The sequence below is a fragment of the Peromyscus maniculatus genome, chromosome 12, assembly GCF_049852395.1.
Source record: "Peromyscus maniculatus bairdii isolate BWxNUB_F1_BW_parent chromosome 12, HU_Pman_BW_mat_3.1, whole genome shotgun sequence".
Lineage (NCBI taxonomy): Eukaryota > Metazoa > Chordata > Mammalia > Rodentia > Cricetidae > Peromyscus > Peromyscus maniculatus.
In genome coordinates this window covers 34,837,301-34,863,510 of record NC_134863.1, presented here as the reverse complement: position 1 = coordinate 34,863,510, position 26,210 = coordinate 34,837,301, and the positions used below count along the sequence as shown (strand labels likewise).

Here is a 26,210-nt window from a genome sequence, read left to right as displayed (position 1 = left end):
GGAGTTAGAGATGGTTGTGAGCCACCATGTGGGTGCTGGGAGTCAAACCCAGGTCCTCTAGAAGAGCAACCAGTGCTCTCATCCATGAAGCCATCTCTCCAGCTTTCCTGTGTCAACTCTTATCAGATGGGCATTATTAACTCTTCTTTTGCAGCACTGGGACTTGAACTCAGAGCCTTGCACATGCTACACAACTCTCTAGCACTAAGCTATATGCCCAGCCCTGATTGACCCGTTTTTGTTTTTTTTTTTTTTATAGGAAACAGAAAATACAGGGACCAATAGGCCAAAAATTTACCAAAGCCACACTTTGAAGGCTTATACCATAGTTCCTTTAACTTTGACCTTTGTGCTTTGAATTGCTAGTATGTTATCTGTTGTATTTTCCAATACCCATGCAATGTTTCTGTTATCTTAGAGCCTGACCAGACAGGAATTCTGGCAACTGCTCCAGCAGAACTATGGCACGGAGCTGGGCTTAAATGCTGAAGAAATGGAAAACTTGTCATTATCAATAGAAGAAAATGTGCAGCCAAGGTACAGTGAGGTGACTTAAAATGGCAAGGTGCATTATGAACCATTAAAATGGAATTATTTTAGGTTCTTCTGAGTTTCGATTAATTTATCTTTTGGTGCCGTTTGCCTTGTTGGTAGGGTAGGGTTTAAGTTGGGGGAGAAGAGAATCATTTACTTAACTGGTAAGCAAAAGGGGGACATGAAGGCATATTGACGAAGTTATGATTCTTAGGACTTGCTTAATTTTAGAAATCCTTTTTATTAAGGATCTGGAGTAGGAACTGGTGAGGTCTCTGAGCTTACAGGAGCCATCGGAGCAGTGAAAGGTTTCGTGACTTCTCCTCGAGGACTCGCTAGCATAGTGACATTCGCTCGGCACTCAGTAAACATTGACCATGTTAGTGAGAGGAGCTGACAGTCCCATGGAGATGTGAGCTATGACAGTGCAGGGGTCGTGTGGTGCTATGGTGTGAGGAAGAAATTAGTAGAGAAATGTCATCTTGACATACATTCATTAAGAAGTGCGAACATTTTATAAACTGTACAAGGGCACATGTGCCTTATCCAATGTTAATTGAGGCCATAACAATCAAAACAAGGATAAATACATTAACATTCTGTAGCAAACATTCTGCTAAGTGAGAGAAGCCAAGACCCAAGGACCAGATCTTGATGTTTTGGTTGTGAATCTAGCCGTTAACGGCTGAGCCGTCTCTCCAGCCCTCCAGATCTTATGTAAACATGTTGAAAGTCTTAATACATACGCAAATGTTTTCCTCCCCTGGGCAGTCCCCTATTCTGCTGCTCCAACCTATATCGTCTCAGTTTACATCAATAATTTATAGTCTTTTTTTACATGATTGCACATGCATATTTTATTACTTTTCCATAAAGTTCAATTTTTTTCCATTACAGTCATCATTATAAAGTTTACTAGTCTTGGGTATCAAAACTGTGTAGAAAATCAGCTTGGATTGTAGTCAATAAGGTCTTGATTGTGGTTTGTAGCTGAGATATCTCAGGCAAGTCTTTGGGCTTTTCTGATGCTCAGTTTAATCATCTATGAACACAAGACAGATTCGGTGGCTTTAAGATCTCTGCCAACTTGTGGACCTGTTGGTTTCTGTATCAGCAAAGAATAAAAATTTTGAGCAAGTGATTCATACACATTTAGGGTCACCGGTGAAGCTGCATTTTCTTCTCCTGCTGACTGTTTCCTAAGTAAGTGTGTAGCATATCTTTATGCCCAATTCCCTCTTGCTTGCTCTTTGAACCTTTACTTCCTCAGCTCTCCATATTCTTTTTCTCTAGTCTCATTCTTGCTTTCCTTCTGTTCCTTTCCTCTCTGTGTTCTTACCTCCATCCTCCTTAAACTCTGGAGATGTCCATAGTCCCATGGTGAGCTATTTCAAGGATCCATATTTTTTCATTCTCTCAGTCCCCATGGAGCCTCACTATTCCGCCTATCCAGGAGTGAGCTGGCTGCTGGTCTGCTAACCATTGTTTGGGCAGAGTTAAATAGGGCTTGTGCTGGTTCATTTTATGTCAACTTGACATAAGCTAAAGTCATCTGAGAGGAGGTGTCTTAGTTAGGGTTTCTATTGCTGTGAAGAGACACTATGACCACAGCAACTCTTAAAAAGGAAAATATTTAATTGGGGCTGGCTTACCGTTTTAGAGGTTCAGTCCTTTACCATCATGGCGGGTAGCATGGCTGTATATAGGCAGATGTGGTGCTGGAGCAGCAGAGAGTCCTACATCATACAGGCAACAGGAAGCTGACTGACTGTCACACTGAGGGAAACTTGAGCAAAAGAGACCTCAAAGCCGGCTTCCACGGTGACACATTTCCTCCAAGTCCACATCTCCTAATAATGTCAATCCCTTTGTAAGCCATTTTCTTTCATACCACCACATTCTACTCCCTGACCCCTGAAGACTTATAGCCATATCACAAAGCAAAAATGCAGTCCAACTTGTATAAAGTTCTAAAAGTCTCTATAGTCTTTAACAGTCTCAAACTTGTTTCAAATCCAAAGTCTCTTCTGAGATATATGGCAATCTCTTAACTGTAATCCCCTATAAATCAAAATCAAGAAACAGATCACATACTTCCAACATATAATGGCACAGGATATACATTACCATTCTAAACGTAGGGAAGGGGGCATAGTGAGGAAATATTGGAACAAAGCAAGACCAAAAACCACCTGGGCAAACTCCAAACTCTGCATCTTCATGTTTGATGTCAAAACGTTCTTCAGATCTCCAACTCTGTTCAGCTTTGTTGACTGCAACACACTTCCTTCTCTTGGGCTGGTTCCACTCCCTGTTAACAGCTTTCCTTGCCAGGTATCCTTGGCATCTCTAGTATCTTGGCTTCTCCAAGACAATCCAGGCTTCAACTTCACAGCTTCACAAAATGACCCCTCTAGGCCTCCATTCAGGGACACCACTGACACATGCCTGGCTTCAGCAGCTTTCCTTAAATGTAGGGGCAAATTCCACAGCCCATTTCTTCTATCCTTAACTCTAAAGCCAGAGCCACATGGCTGAAGCTGCCAAGTTCTGCTGCTTACTGGGCCTGGAACATGGCCCCCTACTTCAGTTACATCTTCACCAACTTTCTGTCCTTCACTGCCTAAGCCTGCCTGTTCTGAAACTTGTTCTCTAGACCAGGCTGGCCTCAAACTCAGCTATCTGAAAGCCTCTACCTTCCTAGTGCTAGGATTAAAGGTGTGCCCCACCACACTTGGCTCTAAGCTTTTCTTTAGTTCCTTTTCCCAACTTGGAAACTTAGTTGAATGGGATCTTGCCCTGAGGTCACCACTCCCTTTATTCCATTTCTTAATCTATTTATCTCCTTGAACACAGAATTTAGCTCTATTCTACCTCCTGGTGCTCTTTTCCTCCTCAAAATTTTCATTATAAGTCTTTTAGAGTTAACAGTAGTAACCACAAAACAGAATCTATACTAGGCTGTTTTGAGTTTTCCTCTGCCAACGGAATTAATAAAAAATTTTTTACTTTAGACATAGGCAGACTCTTTGGACAAGGGCAAAAGGCAGCCACTCTCCTCACCAAAATATCACCAGAACAATCTCTAGGCAACATACTAAAACTCTTCTCCTTTGAGACCTCAAGTGAGCTCCCCATAGTTCAAATAACTCTTAGCACAACTGTTTTTCCTGCTCCTACTAGCATGGCTCATTAAGCAGTGCTTAAAGCATTCTACTGTTTAATGCTGTGGAATAATCCTGTACACTGTGAATATATATTACTCTCATTGGTTACTAAAGAACTGACTGGCCAGTAGCCAGGCAGAAAATATAGGCAGGACAGTCAAATTGAGAATGCTGGGAGGAAGAAGGGCAGAGTATGGAGTCACCAAGAGACACAGAGGGAATAAGACATGCTGGAGGACAGGTAAAGCCATGAGCTACATGGCAGCACCTGTACTAATAGAAATGGGTTAATTTAAGTGGTAAATGCTAGTTAGTAATAAGTCTGAGCTATTGGCCAAGCATTTGTAATTAATCTAAGCCTCTATGTGGTTACTTGGGACTGGCAGCTGGGAAAGAAAACTCAACCTACACCCAAATCCAAATTCCTCCAAACATGGCCAGACCCATCACAGTAATACCCCAGTCAAACTGATACCAACTTCTGTCCTAGTTAGGGTTTCTATTGCTGAGAAGAGACACCATGACCATAGCAATTTTTAAGAAGAAAACATTTAATTAGGGTGGCTCCCTTACAGTTTCAAAGGTTCAGTCCATTATGATCATGACTAGGAGCATGGCAGTGTGTAGGCAGACATGGTGCTGGAGCAGCTGAGATTCTTACAACTTGCAGACAACAGGAAGTTGACTGACTGTCACACTGAGGGAAACTTGAGCAAAAGAGCCCACCTCCATGGTGACACACTTCCTCCAACAAGGCCACTACCCTAATAGTGACACTCCCTTTGGGTGCCATTTTCTTTCAAACCACAAGAGGGAACCTCAATTAAGAAAATGCCTCTCGGCCGGGCAGTGGTGGCCCACGCCTTTAATCCCAGCACTTGGGAGGCAGAGGCAGGTGGATCTCTGTGAGTTGGAGGCCAGCCTAGTCTACAAAGCGAGTTCCAGGAAAGGCGCAAAGCTACACAGAGAAACCCTGTTTCGAAAAACCAAAAAAAAAAAAAAAAAAAAAAAAAAAAAAAAAAAAAAAAAAAAGCCTCTATAAGATAGTGCTGTAGGCAAACCTTTAGAGTATTTTCTTAATAGTGATTGTTGGAGAAAGCCCAGCCCATTGTGGCTGGTACCATCTCTGGACTGATGGTCCTAGGTTCTAGAAGAAAGTAGGCCGAGCCATATGGGGCCATGTGGAGCAAGCCAGTAAGCAGCACCCCTCCATGGCCTCTGCATCAGCTCCTGCCTCCAGGTTCCTGACCTTTTTTTGAGTTCCTGTCATGACGTGCTTCAATGATAAACTATGATGTGGAAGTGTAAGCCAAATAAACCCTTTCCAAGTTGCTTTGGTCATAATGTTTCATCACAACAATAACAACCCTATCTAGGACAGGAATGACATACCTTTTAGCTTTTTAAATTTATCCATTGGGGTGATATTGCATAAGACATTAGGCTGATACTTTTATTTAAATCTATGTGTATACATAATAATTACTACATGGGAATAATATTTGATGATAGATTACTGGAAGTTAGATTCCTTATGCTCCTTATATATGATAGCTGACCGTGGGAAAACAAAGCAGATCTTAGAACATTTGCTGTGGTCTTGGCTCTACAACCATGGGAAAGCTGTATTTCTACAGCTTGTTCTCAGGGTTAAGCAACCGGTCAGCAGCCATGGGGGCTGTCAGCAGCCATGGGGCCTCTCAGCAGCCATGGGGGCTCTCAGCAGCCATGGGGGGGTCTCAGCAGCCATGGGGCTCTCAGCAGCCATGGGGCTCTCAGCAGCCATGGGGCTCTCAGCAGCCAGTAGCCTAAGGAGCCCACAATACCCTTAGGGACCTCAACTCAGGTCAAGCCGGATCCTCATCGCAGAAAAGAATTTCAGGATGAACCAGAGCAAAGCAAGTTTTTGAAGTAGACAAGATGATAGGAGTTAGTACATGCTTAGATTTAAGCATGGGGTACAGGGGGCAAAATGAGAGACCAACCTTTTAGGGAAAAAAAACACATCTAAAACATGGGTGTGGGGCTTCTCAAGAGAGTCATGCTTTGTTTTCTTTACAGCGGCTATGTGTACGCATAGTATCGTCATTTTCAAAGTTATATTATTTAAAAGTATAATCATTACAAAGCTTAAAGCTGAACAAAGTTTAAAAGTTAAGTTTTAGAGATTAAGTGAGACCATGTGAGCCGGCTACTTATTTCACTTAAAGAATTTTCTTTCGTAAAGAAACCATAATGCGACTTCATGTGGTGTGTTGCTTAGATCTGGGGATGAGAGGAATGTGGGTACAGTTAAACCGCAGGCTACAAACATTCTCATCCTAACTACACATGGATGGTTTGTTTGGACATCCTTGTACTATCTTTACAGGTAGTTTTTGTTTGTTTGTTTGTTGTTTGAGACAGGATTTGTGTAGTCCTAGCTGTCCTGGAACTCACCCAGCTCTGTACACCAGGCTGGCCCTGAACTCACAGAGATCTGCCTCCCTCTGCCTCCTGAGTGCTAGAGTTAAAAGTGTGTGCCAGCACACCTGGCTCTTTGCCAGCAGTTTTGATTTTCTTGTTTGTGTTGAGGTTTCTTGACCCTCAGCTAGAAGGAAATGCAAACTGGATCTCCGAGGGGGGGGGGCTATTTCCCTTCCCACAATCCCTTGTTTTTCCAGTCCTTGTATCTGGCCTCAGCCTGAGTGATGGCCACTCTATTCAGACATGAGGAGCTTCTGCCTCCTAGAGGGCCTGGCTACCTCCACTGAGACTATGTCAGAAGCAAGACTTGTAAAACTGACTTCGGGTGCCCAGGGGCATCCAACCCAAACATCTTCCTAAACCATTGAAACTCTGTCTGGTTTTACAACTCGACCTTAAACAAGCCATATGCATCTGATCAGCTCCTGCTGGGGCTATTTGTACTTGATTATATTTTCAGTAGTTTCTGGATGTATGGATTTGCATGGGAGCATATGTTTTATTTTCAAGAATAAAGCCAGCTGGTGTCTCTAAGAGGATAGCTGTTTTAACGGGAGCTGGTTACACCGTAACAAGCTATTCTTTGCTGAGATGATTCAGACTAGCAAAGACCTCGGAGAGGAACACCAAGGATTGTATGCCTAGAGGTGCCTTATGCTTCTGTAATGCTGTGTTTCCTACAGAAGTCCAGGAAGAAGCAGTGTGGATGACTCCGGCGAAAGAGATGAAAAGTTCTCCAAGGCCATCAGCTTAACGCAGGAGTCAATCAGCCGAGTTTCGGAAACCGAGTCCCTAGATGGAAACTCACCGAAAAGAGTTAGTATATGCTGCTCCTTAAGACCTACACCTGAGACTGATCTGTGTTAATCATTTCCATGAGATCAAGGAAAAAATGCAGGCTATTCAAAACGTTGAAAAGCTTGGGATGTCTGGCTGCTACTTTATTTTAGGAAGAGAGTATAAGTCTCTAAGTAGCAGAGGTTATGTGGGGGAAAGCATGTGGTATTCTTCAAAGATGGCTACGGCGCGAGCGACCAGGAGGTCCCTAATCAACATACCTCAAGACACTAAGTACTGTTCAAAATATAACAAGACACAGAAACCTCTAGTCAGCAGGATTTCCCCAAGGTGAAGGCATGCATGTGGTGGAGAAAGTCTGGTTCAGATGGGGAGAGATGGGCCCTGAGCACAGCTGGGTCACAGAGAACACGTCCTGTCTTCCTTCTAGGAGAAACTTCTTAGCTAACACATCAAAGAGGACAGCCCAGCTGATGACTGGGCTTTTCAGTTAGCTGGTGAGCTTCATTTTCTTCGAGTATCCTAAGTGTACTAGTTTTAAATTTTATTGAGTTTCAGTCACTCGGAGTCATGCTTATTATTTTGACTTTTTTAGACAGGGTCTTGCCATGGGTCTCAGAGTGACCTCAGTCTGTGAGCCTCCTTCCTCACTCTCCGTAGGGCTAGGGTATGGGCTCATGATTACTCTTGTTATTGGACACTCGGTGTGTCCCCTCTGCCGGTGGCAGCCCCTGCAGAGGGGCTGCTGTCTTTTCTAAATGACCAGTAATCTCTCGTGCTCCCCTGCCCCTCCCCCTTTTTCTCCTGGCCTAGCAGTGTGTCCCATGCACATCATTTTCCTGATGAACCACTTTCTTAGGGAAGAACATGGTATTTAGAGGCCACCTTCTAAGCGCTGAGTACTTCAACACAGCTTTTCTTGTTTGGGGCCTGCAGCCGGATTGAAGGATTGACCGGTTTTTAGAGCAGCATTTGAGCCCCACAGCCGGCCGCTGCCACTTGCTAATGGCACCGTGTTAAGTAAATTAACTGCTTAAGCTTCCTTCACCTTTGTTTTCTCAATTATAAAGTGAGAGTAAAAACTCACAGAATTTCTAAAATAATAGTGAAATGAAGCTGGGCGGTACTAGCACCTGCCTTTAATCCCAGCACTCAGGAGGCAGAGGCAGGCAGATCGCTGTGAGTTTGAGGCCAGCCTTGGCTACAGAGCGAGTTCCTGAACAGCCAAGGGCTACACAAAGCAACTCTGTCTCAAGAAAGCAGAAAGAAAAAAAAAATTGGTAGTTATGAAGGTACTGAGAACATGTCCTAGCATTCCTTAAGTGTCCTAAAACCATACAGTGTTGTAATTGAAAGTGAGCCTGCATGTTCTTAGCAATGGTCCTTTTTTTAGACCCCTCAGGTGCCCCTAGCATCTCCTCTGGGAAAATGTTGGGAAAACACTGACATAAACTTTATTCACGTGAAGAGTCCCCCCCTCCCCGAGTTCCACACTTGTTTTTAGACAACCATCCTTCATCAAACATTTACGTCAGCCTACTTTTATAAAAACATATCCAGTAATAGATACTTAGGGATCTACTACTGCGCAAGGAATGTCATTCTGGAAGTTAATCTTTGCGAGTAAAACAGTCAGGGGAGGTAACAAGATGGGGGGCTTCTTGGAGTCTCATTAGAGGAGTGGGTTCTCAGGACTCCAGTCTGGGTCTTAGTCCTTCCGATTCCCCCCACCCCCATCTGCTGTGGCTCCTCTTGGAATACTTCGCCTCTTGGTTCTTACCTCTAGTGCTGGCCCTAAAAGAAGTTGCCTGCTCTCTTAGTAGGGGATGGGGTGTGAGAGAGTGCAATAGACCAGTTGCTTACTTCTTGATGTTTAGGACAGAAGTTTTCAAGTTTTGGAAGCTGGGTCTTTTTTCCAAGGAGCATTATGGTGAGTCTCGGGTGTTAGAAGTCAGCAAATGTTGTCTGTCCTTCACTTTGTTTGATGTTTTTTTTTTTTTTTCATCAAATTGAAAATAACAAAAATCAGAAACAACTCTTTTTCAAATGGAAGCATGCTCGCTGTAGAATAATATTCCTTGCAAAATACAGGAAAATATCTGAAGATTAAAAACAATACAAATGCCAAGACTTGTTACCGTTCATGTGGGTATCTGTATTCCTATAATAGAATGTATAATTTAGTTACCAGGAGGAGAAGTGTACCTATGGAGCTCTGCTCAGCTGTTCCAGATGCTAAATAAGCACATTGCTTTCACCTGTGGAACTCCCAAATATGTCACTTTTTGGCTGTCCTCTCTGCTTGAAGAATCTGTTCTCTGGGTAGGGTAGTCTAACGCATTAGTAAGTTCTGACCTGGGTCCCAGTTACCACTCAGCTTCCCGATTGGCCAGTGGGAAGCTGGGTCCTCTCTGGAGCTGAGTGACTGACTGTTCAGTGCCAGGCAGGCATCTTCTAGCGCAGAAAGGAGAAGGTCTGGGTATGTGTTTTTGTTTTTTTTTTTTTTTTTTTTTTTTTGGTTTTTCAAGACAGGGTTTCTCTGTGTAGCTTTGCACCTTTTCCTGGAACTCACTTGGTAGTCCAGGCTGGCCTTGAACTCACAGAGATCCGCCTGGCTCTGCCTCCCAAGTGCTGGGATTAAAGGCATGTGCCACCAACGCCCGGCGTATGTGTTTTGTGTATCCTTTCATTTGTGTGCGCACAGTGCAAATAGGAATGTTTCTGCATATTTAATACCGACTCTATCCTTATCTTACTAACTATAGTTAATTCTGTCTGAGTTATAACAATAGCGTTTATCTTTAATGTCTATCATTTAAGTTACTATCGAAATGACAAGTCCTTATTACACATGCCCAGAGAGTATACCTGTCATATTTTGGTGTATTTTAATTCCTTATCTCTTAGTCTCTCAACAGGACCAGTAGGACCAGCTTGTTGTGAAGTCACTCTCTCCTCTCCCCACCACACCAAGTCCCGGGTGACTTCTAGCTCTCTACTTTCTTTCCATTTCTAGTTCAGTTATTGATTTTGAGAGATGGACGTAGGTGGATTTTTCTGTCCCTCCTGCCAGCTCCCAAATCACAACATGGAGATTTATTATTAATCATGAAAGTTCAGCTGATAGCTTAGGCTTGTTTCTAACTAGCTCTTATAACTTAAATTAACCCATTTCTATTCATTTGCTTTCTGCCTTGTGGCTTTATTGCCTTTGCTCTGTACTGCCCATGCTGCTTTCCTGTTTCCTCTGTCTCTGGCTGGAGACTCTCCATGTCTCTGCCCTTCTTCTTCCCAGCATCCTCTCTGCCCCCAAAACCCTGCCTAGCTATTGCTGTTGGGCTTTTTATTAAACCAATCCGAGTGACAAATCTTCCCAGTGTACAAAAAGATTATTCCAGAGCAGACGGGTAAGAAATGGGCACTGGACAAGGAAACAAACTGGGTTTGGTTGCTCTCCCTTGCCAATCCCAAGGACCTGATTGTCCCTTATTTTTGCCTTCTGTCCCTTTTCCTGTCTGCTTCAGCCACTCACATGCTGTTAACTTTCTTTGAGTCCCTTTTATATGATATTCTTCATAATTTGTCCTTCATTACTGTGTGAGAATCCTTTAGGAAAACCTTTATCATCTACTAGCATGCCAAGGTTAGCAGTCAAAATCTTAACAGAATGCTGTAAACATGTTTCAAAAAGCAGCATTTCAAGCCTTCACTCTTAATATTTAATATTAAAGTTCTTACTGTAAGACCTAAGCTTAAATAAGTTTTTGACTTTTAAACCGAGTTGTTTGTCTTTTAGGGGTTAGGAAAAGAAGAGCCCCAGAGTGAGAAACATCTGAAGAAAAGCCTTTCATTGGCTTCAGGAAAGAGGTTAAGTAGAGCGTCCTCCAAATCACTGGACTTGAATAAGAATGAGTACCTTTCTCTGGACAAAAGCAGCACTTCAGATTCTGTTGACGAAGGTAAAGAATTTACTTAACAAAATTCCAGGCATGGCTTCTAATGTTTACCCTTGTGTTAGGGGTGTGCAGAGTGAGAATATGCTTTTGGCAGCCTGGCCCTGTAGAGAACCAGAAAAGGAATGAATGCGTATAGAACACAGGAGAACGGTTTGTCAGTCTGTCCCATCTTCATGCCTCTCAAAGCCTGGAATTTGAAAGTCTCCATCAGGGCACAGTGAGATATCTCAGTGCTAGCAATCTTGAGTTCAACCCCCAGCCCCCACATGACAGACCCAGTTTTGGTGGCCACGGTGGTGCAGGTCTGTACTCCCAACAAAAAGAGGTGGAGACGGACAGATCGTTGGCCTCACTGCCCGGCAGCCTAGCCTAATCAGCAAGCTCCAGGTCCCAATGAGAGATGAAACCATGTCTCAAAAAAATAAAGATGGATATCTCCTGAGGAACCACACAGAAAATTGTCCTCTGGATTTCACAGATACACACACACACACACACACACACACACACACACACACACACACACACACGTGTACACACACATACAAACATATATGGACACACACACACATATAAAAGCAAGTAGTCATGCAGCTGCACATTCTGAAATGAATATTAATTTAAATTACCATGTGGCTTCCAATAGGAAATAAAATGTCTAGAAGCAACTCTTTTTATTTAAAAGATTACTTAGAAGATTATTACTCCATTCTGTATGGGTGAAGTTACACGCTTTTGACTACTGTTAAATTTTAGATTACTTTTGAAAAATATTTAAAAATAACTTAGAAGGCAGACACATGGCCACATCCTCACAATTACTTCTGGACTGTCTCCATTAGGATCAATATCCATTGAATTTTTAAATTTTGTTTTTGTTTTTATTTTGTTTGTTTTTCAAGACAGGGTTTCTCTGTATAGCCCTGGCTGTCTTGGGACTCACTCTGTAGATCAGGTTGGCCAAGAACTCACAGAGATCCACCTGCTTCTGCCTCTCTAGTGCTGGGATTAAAGGCGTGCACCATCACCGCCTGGCACATTTTTTAAATTTAAATTTATTTTCAAATAACATTTATTTATTTATTTTGTTTATTAATTTTTTTTTTTTGAGACAGGGATTCTTTGAGTAGCCCTGGCTGGCCTGGAACTCACTTTGTAGCCCAGATTGGCCTCAAAGTCAGAGATCCTCCTGCCTTTGCCTTCCAAGTGCTGGGATTAACGGCATGTGCCTCCACCACCCGGTTCAAAACACTTTTAAAGAACATTCTGTAGTTGAAATGTTTTTAGAAAGACAACTGCTAATAATATTCTATATGGTATTTAAAAATAGCTCATGCAGCCAGTGATGTCGCTCTGTGGGTAAAGGTACTTGCCATTAAGCCAAATAACTTGAGTCCAGTCCTTGCAATCCACATAATGGAAGGAGGAAATGGACTCCTGCGAGCTGTGCTTTGACCCTGCATGTGTCCAATGGCCCGTGTACCTGCCTCACAATAAGTAAATGAAATGTAAAAGATAGTCATTTGGTTTTAGAAGACCAGTAGATTTAGCTAGACCCTAATGATGGTGAATAACCAGAATCTTTACTGAAAGAAAGGCCTGCTGGGTATCAAATGTGTTGTACTCTGGCTGGTATGTGTATTGTGGGCTTTATATTGTTGCATGGGCTCAACAAATAGCATCCTTCCTGATATCCCTACTGTAAAAAAAAAAAAAAAAAATGGGAAAAGAAACAAAGAGCAAGTCAGAGAGCCCAAAATAGTACCAAAATAACCACTGATGGCGACCAAGTTAGAGGATAATCCGCTTACATGTGCCAGAGGTAACAAGACTATTGACTGAGCTGAGAATGAGGATGACTTACATCAGTCAGGCCGGCCACTCTCCCGAGAGGAAGAGGGGAATCAGCCATGGGGCAGCCGCAGCTGCTGAGGGTACCTAGGCTTCATAACACAAGACAGACATGGGCAGAGCCTGCCTGGTATGCCCCTTCCATGCTTACACATTATATTAGGCGGCATGGGCGGCCATGACAGATACTTCAGTTCGTGTGGCTCGGAAGAGAACAATGTAATTCCACACAGGGACGGAAGTCACAGGTCAGGCCCAGCAGCATTGCATTCTGGGGAGGACACTCTTGCTGGCTGTGGGTAGCTACCTCCTTGCTCTTTCCTCAGTGAATGCCCAAGGAGGTGAGGCAGCAGAAGAGGGAAGCAGAGAACAGCTAAGAATCTAACAACAACGAAGAAAAGATGTCGATGGGAAACTTATCAGCAAACCACGCTCCCTATTTTCTCTAAGCACTCATAACCTGTGGTGCGTCCTGTTACCCAGTAGGTTTTATAAGAAGTCTTCCTTGAAAGTATGAAGATGGCCGACTGACACTGAAGTCGGTACAGTAGGCATGATGGGACTGTTGAGTAGCGTGGCCTTAGGAGGCTTCCAGGCTGTGTGTACCGTGCTTTCCGGTGAGTGGACCTGAATGAGTCATGAGCCGCCTGCCTGAACTTGACTCTAGGAAGGTCTATTCTGGCCCCCAGTGGCCGAGTAGGCAAGTGACACCAAACAAGGAATTATTTTCTCTTTCATTAAACCTGCTCTTAAGAATTGTCCTTAAAACGTCATTTCATTATTGAGTTCCTGGAAAAGCAACATTAAAACTCTGAAAGCTGTACACACATCTAGAAATAATGGAAAGACAATAGTGTGTAGTTACTGTACACGGGTCCTGGCCACTGCCTGGTTTGCCAGTGAGCATTTACAGGGCGTTTTCTCTAAAGTGTCCTTAAGGTGTAGGGGTGAGTTTGTCTTTAATTAGACAATCATTAGATAATAATTTGGGTGATCCCTCTGTTTTCCTTAATTGAGTTTCAAATCCCAGGCTCATCAGATTTTTCAAATGAGTATGATGATGACTCTGTTTCTCTCTTTTCTCGAGGTTGTAAAATGATGAACTAGGGAGAAGGTGGGAGAGGTCAACCGGAGTAGACCAAGCCGGGAGATAAGGGCACTGATGTGGGTTACAGGGAGATGGCTGGGCACAGTTCTCTTTAGCCCAAACATTAGTTAGGTGATACAGGGTCTCACTATGTAGCCCTGGCTATCCTGAAACTGTTCATGTAGCTCAGGCTGGCCTTGGACTTCCAGGACCCTCCTGCCCTCCACCCCCCAACCCCTGGGTGTTAGGATGATGTGCACACCATCATGCTGGCTAAAATGGAGCACTTTGACCTGTTTTTGAACATATAAAAAAAATGAGAAAATCCCACCCTGCCTTTTGTATCACATTTATGCTGCAGTTTGGGGGAAGGAACACTGGATTATTTTGACATAGAGATTTACTCTAGCATCACACATCTCTGACGAAATGGATTGAAATAGAGTCTCATGCTACTGTCTCATAGAGGGAAGCAATGTGCCCTCCCCAGCTCAATCATTATCTATGTAGGACAATTTTATGCATCCCCAAAACAACTGGCAGTGTATGTTTGGAGTTTTACGTTACTGTATTCCCCTATATTCATTTGCCTCATTCCAAATTATTTCTACTGGCTACCCTCAGACTGATATTTTACAAAAATGTCTTAAATCATTTGTGTATTTGTGTATGTATGTGCATGTTATTGCTGGTGTCCACAGAAGTGTGTATGTGTGTGTGTGGGGGTCCTTGGATCTCCTGGAGCTGGAGTTACAGGTGGCTGTGAGTTGCCCAATGTGGGTGCTGGGATCCAATCTTGGGTCCTCTGGAAAAGCAACGACCTCCCTCATTCCTTAGCTGATATTTTTGAAGCAATAATTTTTCCCTATATAGACAAAAGTACCCTGCTCCTGAGTTGAGCAGTGTCCTTCATTCATTTAAATGATACCACCTGTCAACTTACTATGCTACAGCAGTATTATTGGTGGTGTTTTTTGGAGAGAATTGAAATGTCAAAAATCTCACAAATGAGTAACCCAAAGCAGGGACAATTTATTTCATTTACTTAGTTCCTTGAGCAAATTTCCATGTAGACTATATTATTAATTTCTGATACTGATATAGTAAATTTCACTTTTATCAGTCATAATTCATAATCCATCACCTAGTGGGGCTTAGGAGAAACATGAAACTAGAAGAGTATAATCTTTCCATTTTCAGTATGAATAAGAAGCTCACTTTTGAAGTTATAAAACAGGGCCCCTTAAGAGAAATGGCTGCTTCTCGGTATAGAGAAAATATCAGATGCACTTGGTATATATTGCATTCAACTTTAAAAAATTTGTGCAGCAAAAGAAAACCAGTGAGTGATAAGACATCCAACAGAATAAGAGGGAGTCTTTTCCATATCCAACAGTGATTAATATCCACAAAATATTAAAGAATTAAATGGCCAAAGAGCAAGTGATTCAGTTAATAAGTGGACAAATGAACTGAAAAACTACTTTTCAAATAAAGAAGTACAAATGGCCAATAAATACAAATGAAAATCTTCAACATTCTTAGGGGAAGACTGCATTGATGGGTTAGGGAGCAGAGCTCATTTGTTGGCATGCTTGCCTGGCACATTCTCCAGGCTCTGGATTTGGTCCCCAGCATTGCGTGAAATAGGACATGGTGACACAGGCCTGCAATCTTAGTAACAGGGAGTCAGGGGCAGAAAGATCAGAAGTTCGAGGTCATCCTCAGCCACATAGTAAGTTTGAGGCTAGCATGTGCTCTATGAAACTCTGTCTCAAACAAGTGAACAAACAACAAACAGACAACCCCCCCTCCATCACAAACCCAACCAACCCAAAATAGTTACATCGAGATTCCATCTCACCCCAGTCAGAATGGCTGTCATTAAGAAAACCAAGACACAAAAACCCAGCAGACATTGACGGGGCTGTGGGAGATACAGAACTCTTCTGCATATATAATTAGTCTTTTCTGGGGTATGTGCCCCCCTCAGATAAAAGCCAGGGTTTCTTCTAGCATCCCTTCCTTGCTCAGCTTTATCGTGGCATCATTCACAACAGCCAAGAGCACTACAGCCTTACAATATTCTTTCCCCCAAACCTCTATTCTAGTTTATTCATGAAAAACACCAGGCAAGCCCAGATTGAAGATCATTATGTAAAATAACACGGATAGCACTATTCCAGGGTTCAAGGGCATAACAAAGAAGCATAAAGTATGAGAAGGCATAATTAGAACCCAAGATTAGACTCCACTAAGGAGATATAATAACTAAGTGCAATGTAGTGTTTTGGGTTGGATCCTTGTGTAGAAAGAATTTTCTGAATTCTTTTGAATTCAGATTGATTGAATTCTATTGAATCACCTATAGCTGTTTGCTTCCATTGTGATATCCAACTTATTTTTATCATAAACATATAATACCTCTGTGTCAGTAAAGGCTCTTTCCCAAGCCTAGCAGGGAGGCTATCTTACAGAACTTAAGCAAATTGCCTAATTTCAGCGATGATTTCTACACCCAAGGAGCTCTTTGAAATTTCAGTGAATTGTTCTGCCTATAAGTGGTGTTTTTACAAGAGGAAGGTAAATCGGTATCTACATGGCATTTGTAAATGCTCTACACACAAATCAATAGTGAGGGAGCAAGCAGTAGTGGTGGGGGTAGGCTTGGATGCTTTGCTGGTTTGTAGACCATGTCTTGTTTAACCACACTGGTTCCTGTAGGTTAATATTGACACAGCCTTCACACAGATAACCCTTGGAGCTTGGTTTCTGATGTTTAGAGCTTTGTCATGGTTTTTTTATTGTGTATTGGTGGAGGATACGGCTTGAGATAATAACTAGTCACTGTCCTCAGATCATTAAAATTTTGTGCTGTGTTTTTTTCCACTATTTTCATTATATGCCAGGCTTCTATTCCTGCCCTTTTTATTCCTATTTCCCCCCTCCTTTTTATGGTCTTTTCAGTTAGACTCTTTCTGGCAGTGTAAAACGGAGGGTACTTTTTTGTGTGCTGGAGTGGATTCAGATTCCAGAGCAGTCAGTCCCGACCTTGGCATCTTAGCAGTTCTCTCTCCACCATAGAGGAAGATGATAATGTCACTTCTAACATGCACAAAGGACAGCACAAGGCTGAGAAGCATCAGTGCTGGATGGTGATTAGCTCAGTGGCTGACATATAGAGGACTGTGTGAACCCCAGAAGAGGTGAACAGACATTAGTTCATTTGCTGCGGTAATTTTCAGCAGATACATAACTATCAAGTTCCCAGGGGGAGCAAGTACTGTTCCACTGGACATTATTCAGTTTTGGAGAATACTTTTCAGGAGGAATTGTTATTCCCACTTTAATGCAGGGTGTTTAGAATATACTATGAATATAGTGATCCCTATCTGGGGCAGCCAGCAGTAAACCAAGTGAGATCATTTGGGCCAATGTGTTAGTGCATGCAGCAGATAGAACCACCAATGACTTAATATTTCCTGAATGTATTCAGTGGTATGACTTGAAATGGCTATAGCAGATACTATTTCTTTTATCACTTATGAAACATTCATTTGCGTGGTATCTTATAGAAGGAGTTTGATATTATTCCAGTTAAGCATTTCTGTGCATGTGGGGTTTTAACAATTGAAAATGGTGATCTTATTTAGTCAACTACATATGCTTATCTTTAATATTATTCAAAAGTAGGACAATCACATTTAAAATCTGTTTTGTATCAAGACAAAAATACAATACATCCCTCCCCCCAAATATTGAAATTACCTTTCCTTAATTTCCTCTGGTTTGTGTTTTGTTTTTCTAGAAAATATTCCTGAGAAAGATCTTCAAGGAAGACTTTATATCAACCGAGTTTTTCACATCAGTGCAGAGAGAATGTTTGAATTGCTCTTCACTAGCTCACACTTTATGCAGAGATTTACTAATTCTAGAAATATAATAGGTTGGTCTTCTGTTCTTATCTAATAATGAATTTGGGAGGATTATCCTTAGAGGGTTGACACTGATGTTGTGTGTGGCGGTGGAGGGTTGGGAGGGGCATTAGACAGACTTTGATTTCAAGGTACTGGGATTTAAATGTTTGGTTAAATTCACATGTGAACAATATAATTGTTTAATGAGGTAAGTGCTACTTAAAGTTGGATTTATACCCTTTAAAAAACTGCAGTTATAAAAAAAAAAAAACTCCTGCAGTTATTTGTCAATGTACCTATTTGGTTGTTGAACCCAATTCGAAAGGGTTCCACTGTGAGAACTGGATGCAGGTGGAGTGCAAACTGAAGCAACCACTTGGTCAAATGGCCTGGAGTACCCATTACAGCTATTAGTCCCCAGACTCAGTCCTTCCACTCGGAGGTACACGTTCATCAGAAATGGGTGTGTGCACTCAGACAGACACACACTGGGATCATAGCAGCATCATTTATGATCTCAAACACCCATCAGTAATAGAGTAACAAATTAAAGTTTCCACTAAAGAGTTCTATATACCAATTCAAACGACCGTGAATTCCCACTTAGGACTGTGAGTAAATCCCATAGACACAGAGTTAAGCAAAAGAAGCTAGATACAAAGTGTGCATGCCATGCAATTTCTTTACAGAGATATGGAAGTCAGTGTGGTCATTGCTTTGTGGAGGGGTAGGTGGGTAAAGCCTGGAGGCTGATTTTTGGATGCAGATAAGTTTTATCTATTAGTTGGAATAGTAGTACCAGTGTGTGTTTCCTTGGTGAAAATAATGGAGCTTGTCCTTCTGATCATAGTGCCTACAATATAACAAAACATACAGTTTTTTGGAGATGATTACACTCTCAGAAGAATTTCAATGCTCATGTGATAAAAGTTCTACTTCATTAAATATGTCAAATACATTTATAGTAAGTTTAAGAAGTGAGTTTATATCAAATGTTCCAGATATTTTTTAACTTTAAGAGTCAACCACATAAAATTAGAACACAGTAGCAGTAGACATTTGTACAAGGTAAGCCACTGGACATAGTCATTAGATCAATTCTATAACCTAAGGATTTTTGTTAACTATTAAGTTATTTGAGTCTTCATAAAAGCACAAATACCTGTCCATAGGTAAGATCAATGATATGGAATCCAGGACCCAAAATGAATGTTCTAATTCACAGTAGAGTAGCAAAGGGATTCTGTTGATATGGAACTTTGTGATTATATCCTGAGTTTCATGGTTTTAAGAATAATTTTTCTATTTCCCATTAAAATATGGAATATCTAGGAGATGTAAGTTGTCCTCTGCCCAGTGGCTCATATTTAATTTAACTGCATTTCTTTTGAATCCATTTTGTACTTTGATATTCATTTCTGTCTGGAGGACTTGATACTTGTGAAGAGTTAGGTCCATTCCATATTTGCTAAGCAATGGCTGCTGATGTGGCATTGGCCTTTTTATGTCTTGGAAACAGCACAGGTTATTAAAATTGGTATGAATAAAAGTTTGCTTTTTGCAGCACAACTGCATTTGTTGTCTAGTATCTATCTGGCTTCCAGATGATTAGATCCACTCTCTGGTGTCATAAATAGCTTTGGGAACCAAAGGCTTCTGGCTTCCTCTAAAGACTGGACAGTTATAGGCACATTACAGGATGGCCCTGGAAAGAGTCAAGAGGCTTTTCTCCAAAAGATAATTTGCTCATGATTATAATTCATACTGTTATTCTTAGAACCTGCTACCTAGTATTCTTTCTCTCCTCCTCCTCCTCCTCCTCCTCCTCCTCCTCCTCCTCCTCCTCCTCCTCCTCCTTCTCCTCCTCCTTTTTTTACAGTGTGCATGCATACTTGTGTGTGCATGTGTGTGTGTGGAGGTCAGAAGACAACTTGTAAGAGTTGGTTTTCTCCTTCCATCTTGTGGGTTTAGAAAATCAAACTTGGGTTGGCAGGGTCGGTGCCAAGCATCTTTACCTGCTGTAATGGTTGGAATGAAAAATGTCCCCCATCAGCATTTGAATACCAGGTCTCCAGGTGGTGGCGCTGTTTGCAGAGGCTGTAGAATTTTTAGGACGTGTAGTCTTGCTGGAGGAAGTGTGTCACTGGGGGCTAGGGTCATGGTATTTTATCATGGCAACAAAATAACTAAGATATCTCCTGAGCCATTCACCAGCCCCTAGATCTAATTTATCTTAATAAGGAACTTTTAAATTGGCAGTCTCTTTAATTTCTATTTACAGTTGCATGGCATCATTTCTAATTAAAAACTCAATTTAAAATATTTTTCATTTAGATAAACGTAAACCTTCAGAGAAGCTACATGACTAGTATAATAACATCCGTATTTGCTTTACCTGGGCTTCTCAGATTTTAAAGTTGTGATGAAATGTACATGATATAAAGTTTATGATTTATAAGTGTACAGTTCAGGGGCATTACATACGTTCATCATTGTGTAGCTATCACCACATTCAGCTCCAGACTGTTCTCATCAACCCAAATGGAAACTCTGAACCTGTAAATGATAACTCTCCATTTGTCTCCTTGCCAGTTCCTGAGGGACCATAGTTCCATCTTGGTGAACTTAACTATTGGTGAACTTAACTATTCAGGCCACTTCATATAAATGAATGTATATAACAGTTGTCTTTTATTAATACCTTCAAATCCATCCATCCATGAGAGGACATGTAGCAGAATTCCATCTCTTGAAAAGACAGAATTATATTCCATGTATGCATATATAATTCCACATTCTGTGTATTCATTCATCCATTCATGACACTTGGCTTGTTTATAACTTTTAGCTACTGTGAAAGAAGCACTGCCTTGGCCATTCATAAACAAACATCTACTGAAGTCCTCACTTTGATTTCTTCTCACTCTATGTTAGTTGTCTCGAAGCAGATTGTCACATCACAGGGTGACTTGGTTTATTTTCTTTGAGGCTCAGCCATTCTGTGTTCTATAATCGTATCATTCTACAGTCCCACTAGCAGTGCAGAGAGACTCTCAGTTTTGCCACAGAATCATCAACACTCGTTGCTGGTATTATATAGTAGCCACGCTCATGGGTGTAAAGCTTCACCAATTTAGGTCGTTTATTTATCAAAAACAAGAGATTCTTAAAGTAGTTTACAATTCCTATCTTTTTCAATTTTTACATTAGCTCCATAAAAAAAATGACAATGTATCCTTTTGTCTGTTGCTATTTTCTTACAATTTCATTCTTGATGTTTTATCTGACAATGAACTTTACTTCAGTATTGGGGGAGGACAGACTCTTCCAATATGATGCCAATCAGAGCGTGTTCTGGCAAATAATAATTGAGTAGGCCTTGTTGGTAACATGCTAAAAATCCAAGTGTAACAGGCATGGGAAAATGGATCTTGATTGTTGCTTTATTTTAATCAAATGGTACTTCAATAACAGGATTCAATGATAATTGTTGGTCCTGTTTCTGATTAACAGTGGATTTTTTGTGTTTTCCGGGAGTAGGCTGGCATATGATTTTTTTTTTTTTTTTTACTCTTTAGCTCTTTGCTCTTTACTCTTTGGGGAGCCTGCCACCTGGCTCTCAAATAAATCACACATGAAGGTTTATAATTACTTATAAATGCTAGCCTTAGCTTGGCTTGTTTCTAGCCAGCTTTTCTTAAATTATCCTGTCTACCTTTTGCCTCTGGACTTTTACCTTTCTCTATATCTTTTCCTTACTTTGTTCTCTGTGTCTGGCTGTGTAGTTGGGTGCCTGGACCCTTGGGTCCTCCTCTGCTCCTTTTCTTGTTCCTTGATCCTGTTAGGATCCCGCCCTCACTCTTCTGGGTCTGGCATCTTACATCATCGGGCAACTGCGTACCTGCCTTAAAAAGCCGGATGCAGACCCCCACGCTCCCCCACTTCCTTCCTAATAAAGCTCTAAAAAGTACCACTGGGTTCTGTCGTGACTATGACCTTCCCACAGTAACCAGCGCCTGTTACTATCAGATCCTCTCTTCCCAGATTTCCCCTTCTATTTATCCTCTCTGCCTGCCAGCCCTGCCTATCCTTTCTCCTGCCTTGCTATTGGCCGTTCAGCTCTTTATTAGACCCATCAGGTGTTTTAGACAGGCACAGTAACACAGCTTCACAGAGTTAAATGCAACATAAAAGAATGCAACACATCTTTGCACCATTAAAACAAATGTTCCACAGCATAAACAAATGTAATACATCTTAAAATAATATTCCACAATGTATGACCAAATAATTAAAATTAAGTGTATGTTTTTTTAATGAATGCTTAAACATGTTATAGTTATAAGGCTGAATGGTAGACTCAATAGTGTGTGATGTTGTCTTTTTAAATGTTGTAAAACTTTGACAGATACTCAAAGGATTGCTTCTAAATATTTATATAATTTCCAAACTATACCTTTGATTCAACTTAAAGTCTCTGTGTTTGCTCTGATTAGATGTGGTATCTACCCCCTGGACAATTGAGTCTGGAGGCGATCAGCTGAGAACCATGACCTACACTATTGTCCTCAGTAACCCACTTACAGGAAAATGTACCGCTGCCACAGAAAAGCAGGTATGTGACTCTGTCAGGCTTCCAGAGGGGTCATGCCCCTAGCGTGAGAGATGATGCCTGCCACAGGCAACAACTTATGAGACAGTTTCACCCAATCCCTGGCAAGGGATGGTGAACTGTCACAGGTCAGAACGGGCTTCAAAGCTTAGAGAGCACAGCCTCCCATGCCTGGTCAAATAGAGCACCTGCTGGAGAGAATCTGTGAGAGCTGAGGAACTTTTATGTGGTTGGCCCATAGAAGCTCAGGCACGTTTGACAAGTACTCTACCACCGAGCTGTTCTCCAGCCTGCAGTTATATTTTTTTAAAGACAGGATGATTATTTATTTGTTTGTTTATTTATTTATTATTTAGAGACAGGGTTTTTTTTTTCTGTATAGCCCTGGTTGTCCTAGAACTCGCTCTGTAGACCAGGCTGGCCTTGAACTCACAGAGATCTCTGTCTCTGTCTCTCAAGTGCTGAGATTAAAGCATGTACTATCACTACCTGGCCAACGATATTTATTTTTAAAAGGTACATACAAATGAGTTTATAACAATGTAAACTGAAGTATTGTCTAAAATTACATTAATACCTCAGATGCCTTTGAACACTAGCACTGAGGAGGGAGGCTGGCAGAAGACAGAGATGCGCTCAGTAGAAGGCAGACAGGGCAGTAGTTAACATGGCTAAAGGGAGTTGATGAGCTCATGAGGGTTCGAGTATCCTCTTTCCATCTTGTGTGTGTCTACCGTTTTTCATAATAGAAGATTTTAAAATGAGCACTTCTAAAATCTAATTTATAGGATCATGTCAGGGGGAAAGCCAGAGAGCTAGGTGGCTGCTGTAACATATGGGAAAGCATAGGAGTTTGAAGAACTAAGAACAAGCCATACTCTTCTGCAGGACTGGCGCGGCACTGGCTTAGAGTGGTGTGTGTCAGGCCAGTCCAAGCAGAAGGATTGTGATGTGTGGTACCTTGCAAACGGCTGTGAACACCTGAAGGTGGTGTGCTCTTAATAGTCTTCTCCATCAGTGTCAAAGCACATGTGACACCCTTATTTTTCATAACATTTCAGTAGATTGTCACATAGACAGGAAGAGATCAGAATTTTGATGTCGGAGAGTCTTCTATAAACTTAGAAGCCAGTCCTTCCTCCTTCAAGGATGGGTACGAGAGTGGTCAAAATGAGAAAGGTTGAGCTGACAGATCCCCCAAATCCTGTTGAGGGAAAGTGATGTTCTGTCCAGTTGCTCCACTTCTTTGCTTTTTTTTTTCCTTCCTGTGATGACATTTGGTTTTGTTAAGCTTTGATGAATGTGGGAGTTGTGGCCCTTGTATTATTCAATTGATTTTTAAATTGTCAATTTAATGTTTAACTTAGAACTCATTATAGCCAATAAACACAGAAAGATGATGTGATTTATTTCTCATTCTGCCCTAGCTTGTCATAAGATTTTTGATGTCTGTTGTATCTGTGAGAAGGAACTTCAGCATATATGTTCTCAATTGCTGAGAACATAAAAATATTGAAAATATACATGTAAGCGTTTTTATCTTATTTTGGCAGACACTGTATAAAGGAAGTCGGGAAGCACAATTTTATTTAGTAGATGCAGAAGTACTGACACACGATGTTCCTTACCACGACTACTTCTACACGCTGACTAGATACTGTATTGTCGGATCTGCAAAGCAGAGATGCAGGCTGAGGTGAGGTGTTACAAGTGCATGGTTTAAAGTAGACTGTGGTATGTTGTGTAACATTAGCCCTGAATCCTTAGTCAGGCACAACAAAGCTTTTACTTCTTGCCGAAATGATGTGGCCAGAAGTGGTCAGGAGAAAGGTGGAAATCCTCACTCAAGACTGAAACTGATAAAGGCTTGAGATTCTGGGCTACACAGTCTAGAACAAGTGTCCTTCAGTTGACACAGTAGGAAAAAGTGTAGAATTGGCCACAACCAGTTACATGACCCAGTCTAAGGGCCACAGGGGCTAGAGTTCCAAAGGAACACATGGTGGGCAGCAAGGACCCTGCTGCAGTGAGAAGTGAAGAATATGGTGCCTTGACGAGCCATGGCCAGCATAGGCTTTGCTTGGTGCTAATTTATAGACTTACTTCCAACTAGCATGTGATCACTAGAGATCTGCTGCCCCCTCCCAGGCACTTAGAAATGTATTTAATTTCTCTCTCTCTCTCTCTCTCTCTCTCTCTCTCTCTCTCTCTCTCTCTCTCTCTCTCTCTCTCTCTCTCCCCCTCTCCCTTTCCCTCCCTGTCTCTCCTTTTCCCCCTCCCTCCCTCCCCCCTCCTCTTCCTTTCCTTTCCTTTTTTTTTTTTTTAAACACAACAAAACAAAAAAACAGAGTTTCTCTGTGTAGCCCTAGCTGTCCTGGAACTCACTCTATAGACTTGGCTGCTCTCGAACTCACAGAGATCCAGCTGCTTCTGCCTCCTGAGTGCTGGGATTAAAGGCATGCACCACCACCGCCAGCTTAATTTCTTAGCATTTATTGAAGCCTTCATTGCTATTTAGGTGAGGGTATAGTGTTACCATTTGATGAGGTTTATTAGCAGCTCATAATGGTTTTTTTAAAGAAGAACAAATGTTATTTTATCATAGTAATGATGCTTCATTCTTTTGGCTTTCCACAGAAAGTCATCTTAGATTTCATTGCAGTGGGATAGCTGAAGTAGTCTGTGGCCACACTCCCCTGAGCGCACCTGATTTCTTCTGCTGCCTAAAGTCTATCTCTAAAAAAATATTTTTTCCTTCCCACCCTCTTAGAGTTTCTGCAGACTTGAAATACAGGAAACAACCATGGGGCATTATCAAGTCTTTAATTGAGAAGAATTCCTGGAGTTCACTGGAGAACTATTTCAAACAGCTTGGTCTGTAAAGTGTTGCTGCATCTGCTTTGTTGTTGTTTTGGTTTTTTTGTTTTGTTTTAAATCAAGGTCACATTTACTAGCAAATGGGCTGTTCTTCATTAGGACATGTAGAGGGCCAGATGCTCCTGGAGTGACTCACTGACGTGGCTCCAGCACCTTACCTGCTCTGTCGATTGCAGGCTTTTAAAATGTCAGCTATGGTTGCTCTGACAGCACCTACTGAGTGCTCATTATATGCCCATCCCATAATTAAAATGTGCATCACAGTGTTAACATTTCATACTTACAACAGCCCTGTGATGTATAGCTATGATTGGGTTTTCCCATTTTACTCCAGAGGAAATCAAAGCAGTCTGGCTAAGGGACTTGTCCAAGATCACACACTGCTTGCCTTTGCAAGGAGCCGGGAGGCTGACCCCGACGAGGGATCAGGTATAGACCCACCTGTCCTCTCTCACATCTGCAGAACCTCAGGCCATAGCTGCCTTCTCGGCTGCAGCTTTCCTGGGCTCATGTGGGCCCGCTGGGCAATGGTGCTCTGCTTATGTATGGATTTGGTGGAGGTGGATACCGGTGGCTGACCGTGAGAAGCAGTGCAGATGTTGTGCAGGGATATTTCTTAATATATACCCAAGGGAACACCGCACATGCGTGAACATAATTAATTTTACCGAAAGAAAAGCTGGAGGGCCAATTGGCTCGAGCGACTTAGGCTGCACGGTTTATTCTGCTGGTCATTTGTCCCCTGGTTCTTTTCCCTTTGACTGTTTCATTATTAAACTTCTCATCAGCGGCAGAGACAATGAAGCTTAAACATTAGCTTGCCCACTGGGTAACGAGCTTTCGATGAATAAACTGAGAAAGGAAAGGGTTGAAATCGATGACAAAAAAGGGCTTTTTAGGTTGTGTGAAGATTCCCCTTGCAGATGTTTCTTTCCAAACCTTAGA

At 41.8% G+C, this 26,210-nt stretch overlaps 1 protein-coding gene across 8 annotated transcripts in view; it reads left to right on the top strand.

Moving 5' to 3' along the window:
- The window catches only part of Gramd1c (GRAM domain containing 1C), an 85,515-nt gene that overhangs the window by 51,170 nt on the left and 8,135 nt on the right, over positions 1-26,210 (top strand). For all 8 annotated transcript variants that reach the window (XM_015994668.2, XM_006975760.4, XM_015994669.3 and 5 more), the window contains 7 exons: positions 419-537; positions 6,851-6,983; positions 10,762-10,924; positions 17,668-17,805; positions 22,273-22,391; positions 23,942-24,084; positions 25,159-25,262. In XM_015994668.2, the coding sequence (XP_015850154.1) occupies positions 419-537; positions 6,851-6,983; positions 10,762-10,924; positions 17,668-17,805; positions 22,273-22,391; positions 23,942-24,084; positions 25,159-25,262 (919 nt within the window). The remainder of the gene's footprint in view (positions 1-418; positions 538-6,850; positions 6,984-10,761; positions 10,925-17,667; positions 17,806-22,272; positions 22,392-23,941; positions 24,085-25,158; positions 25,263-26,210) is intronic.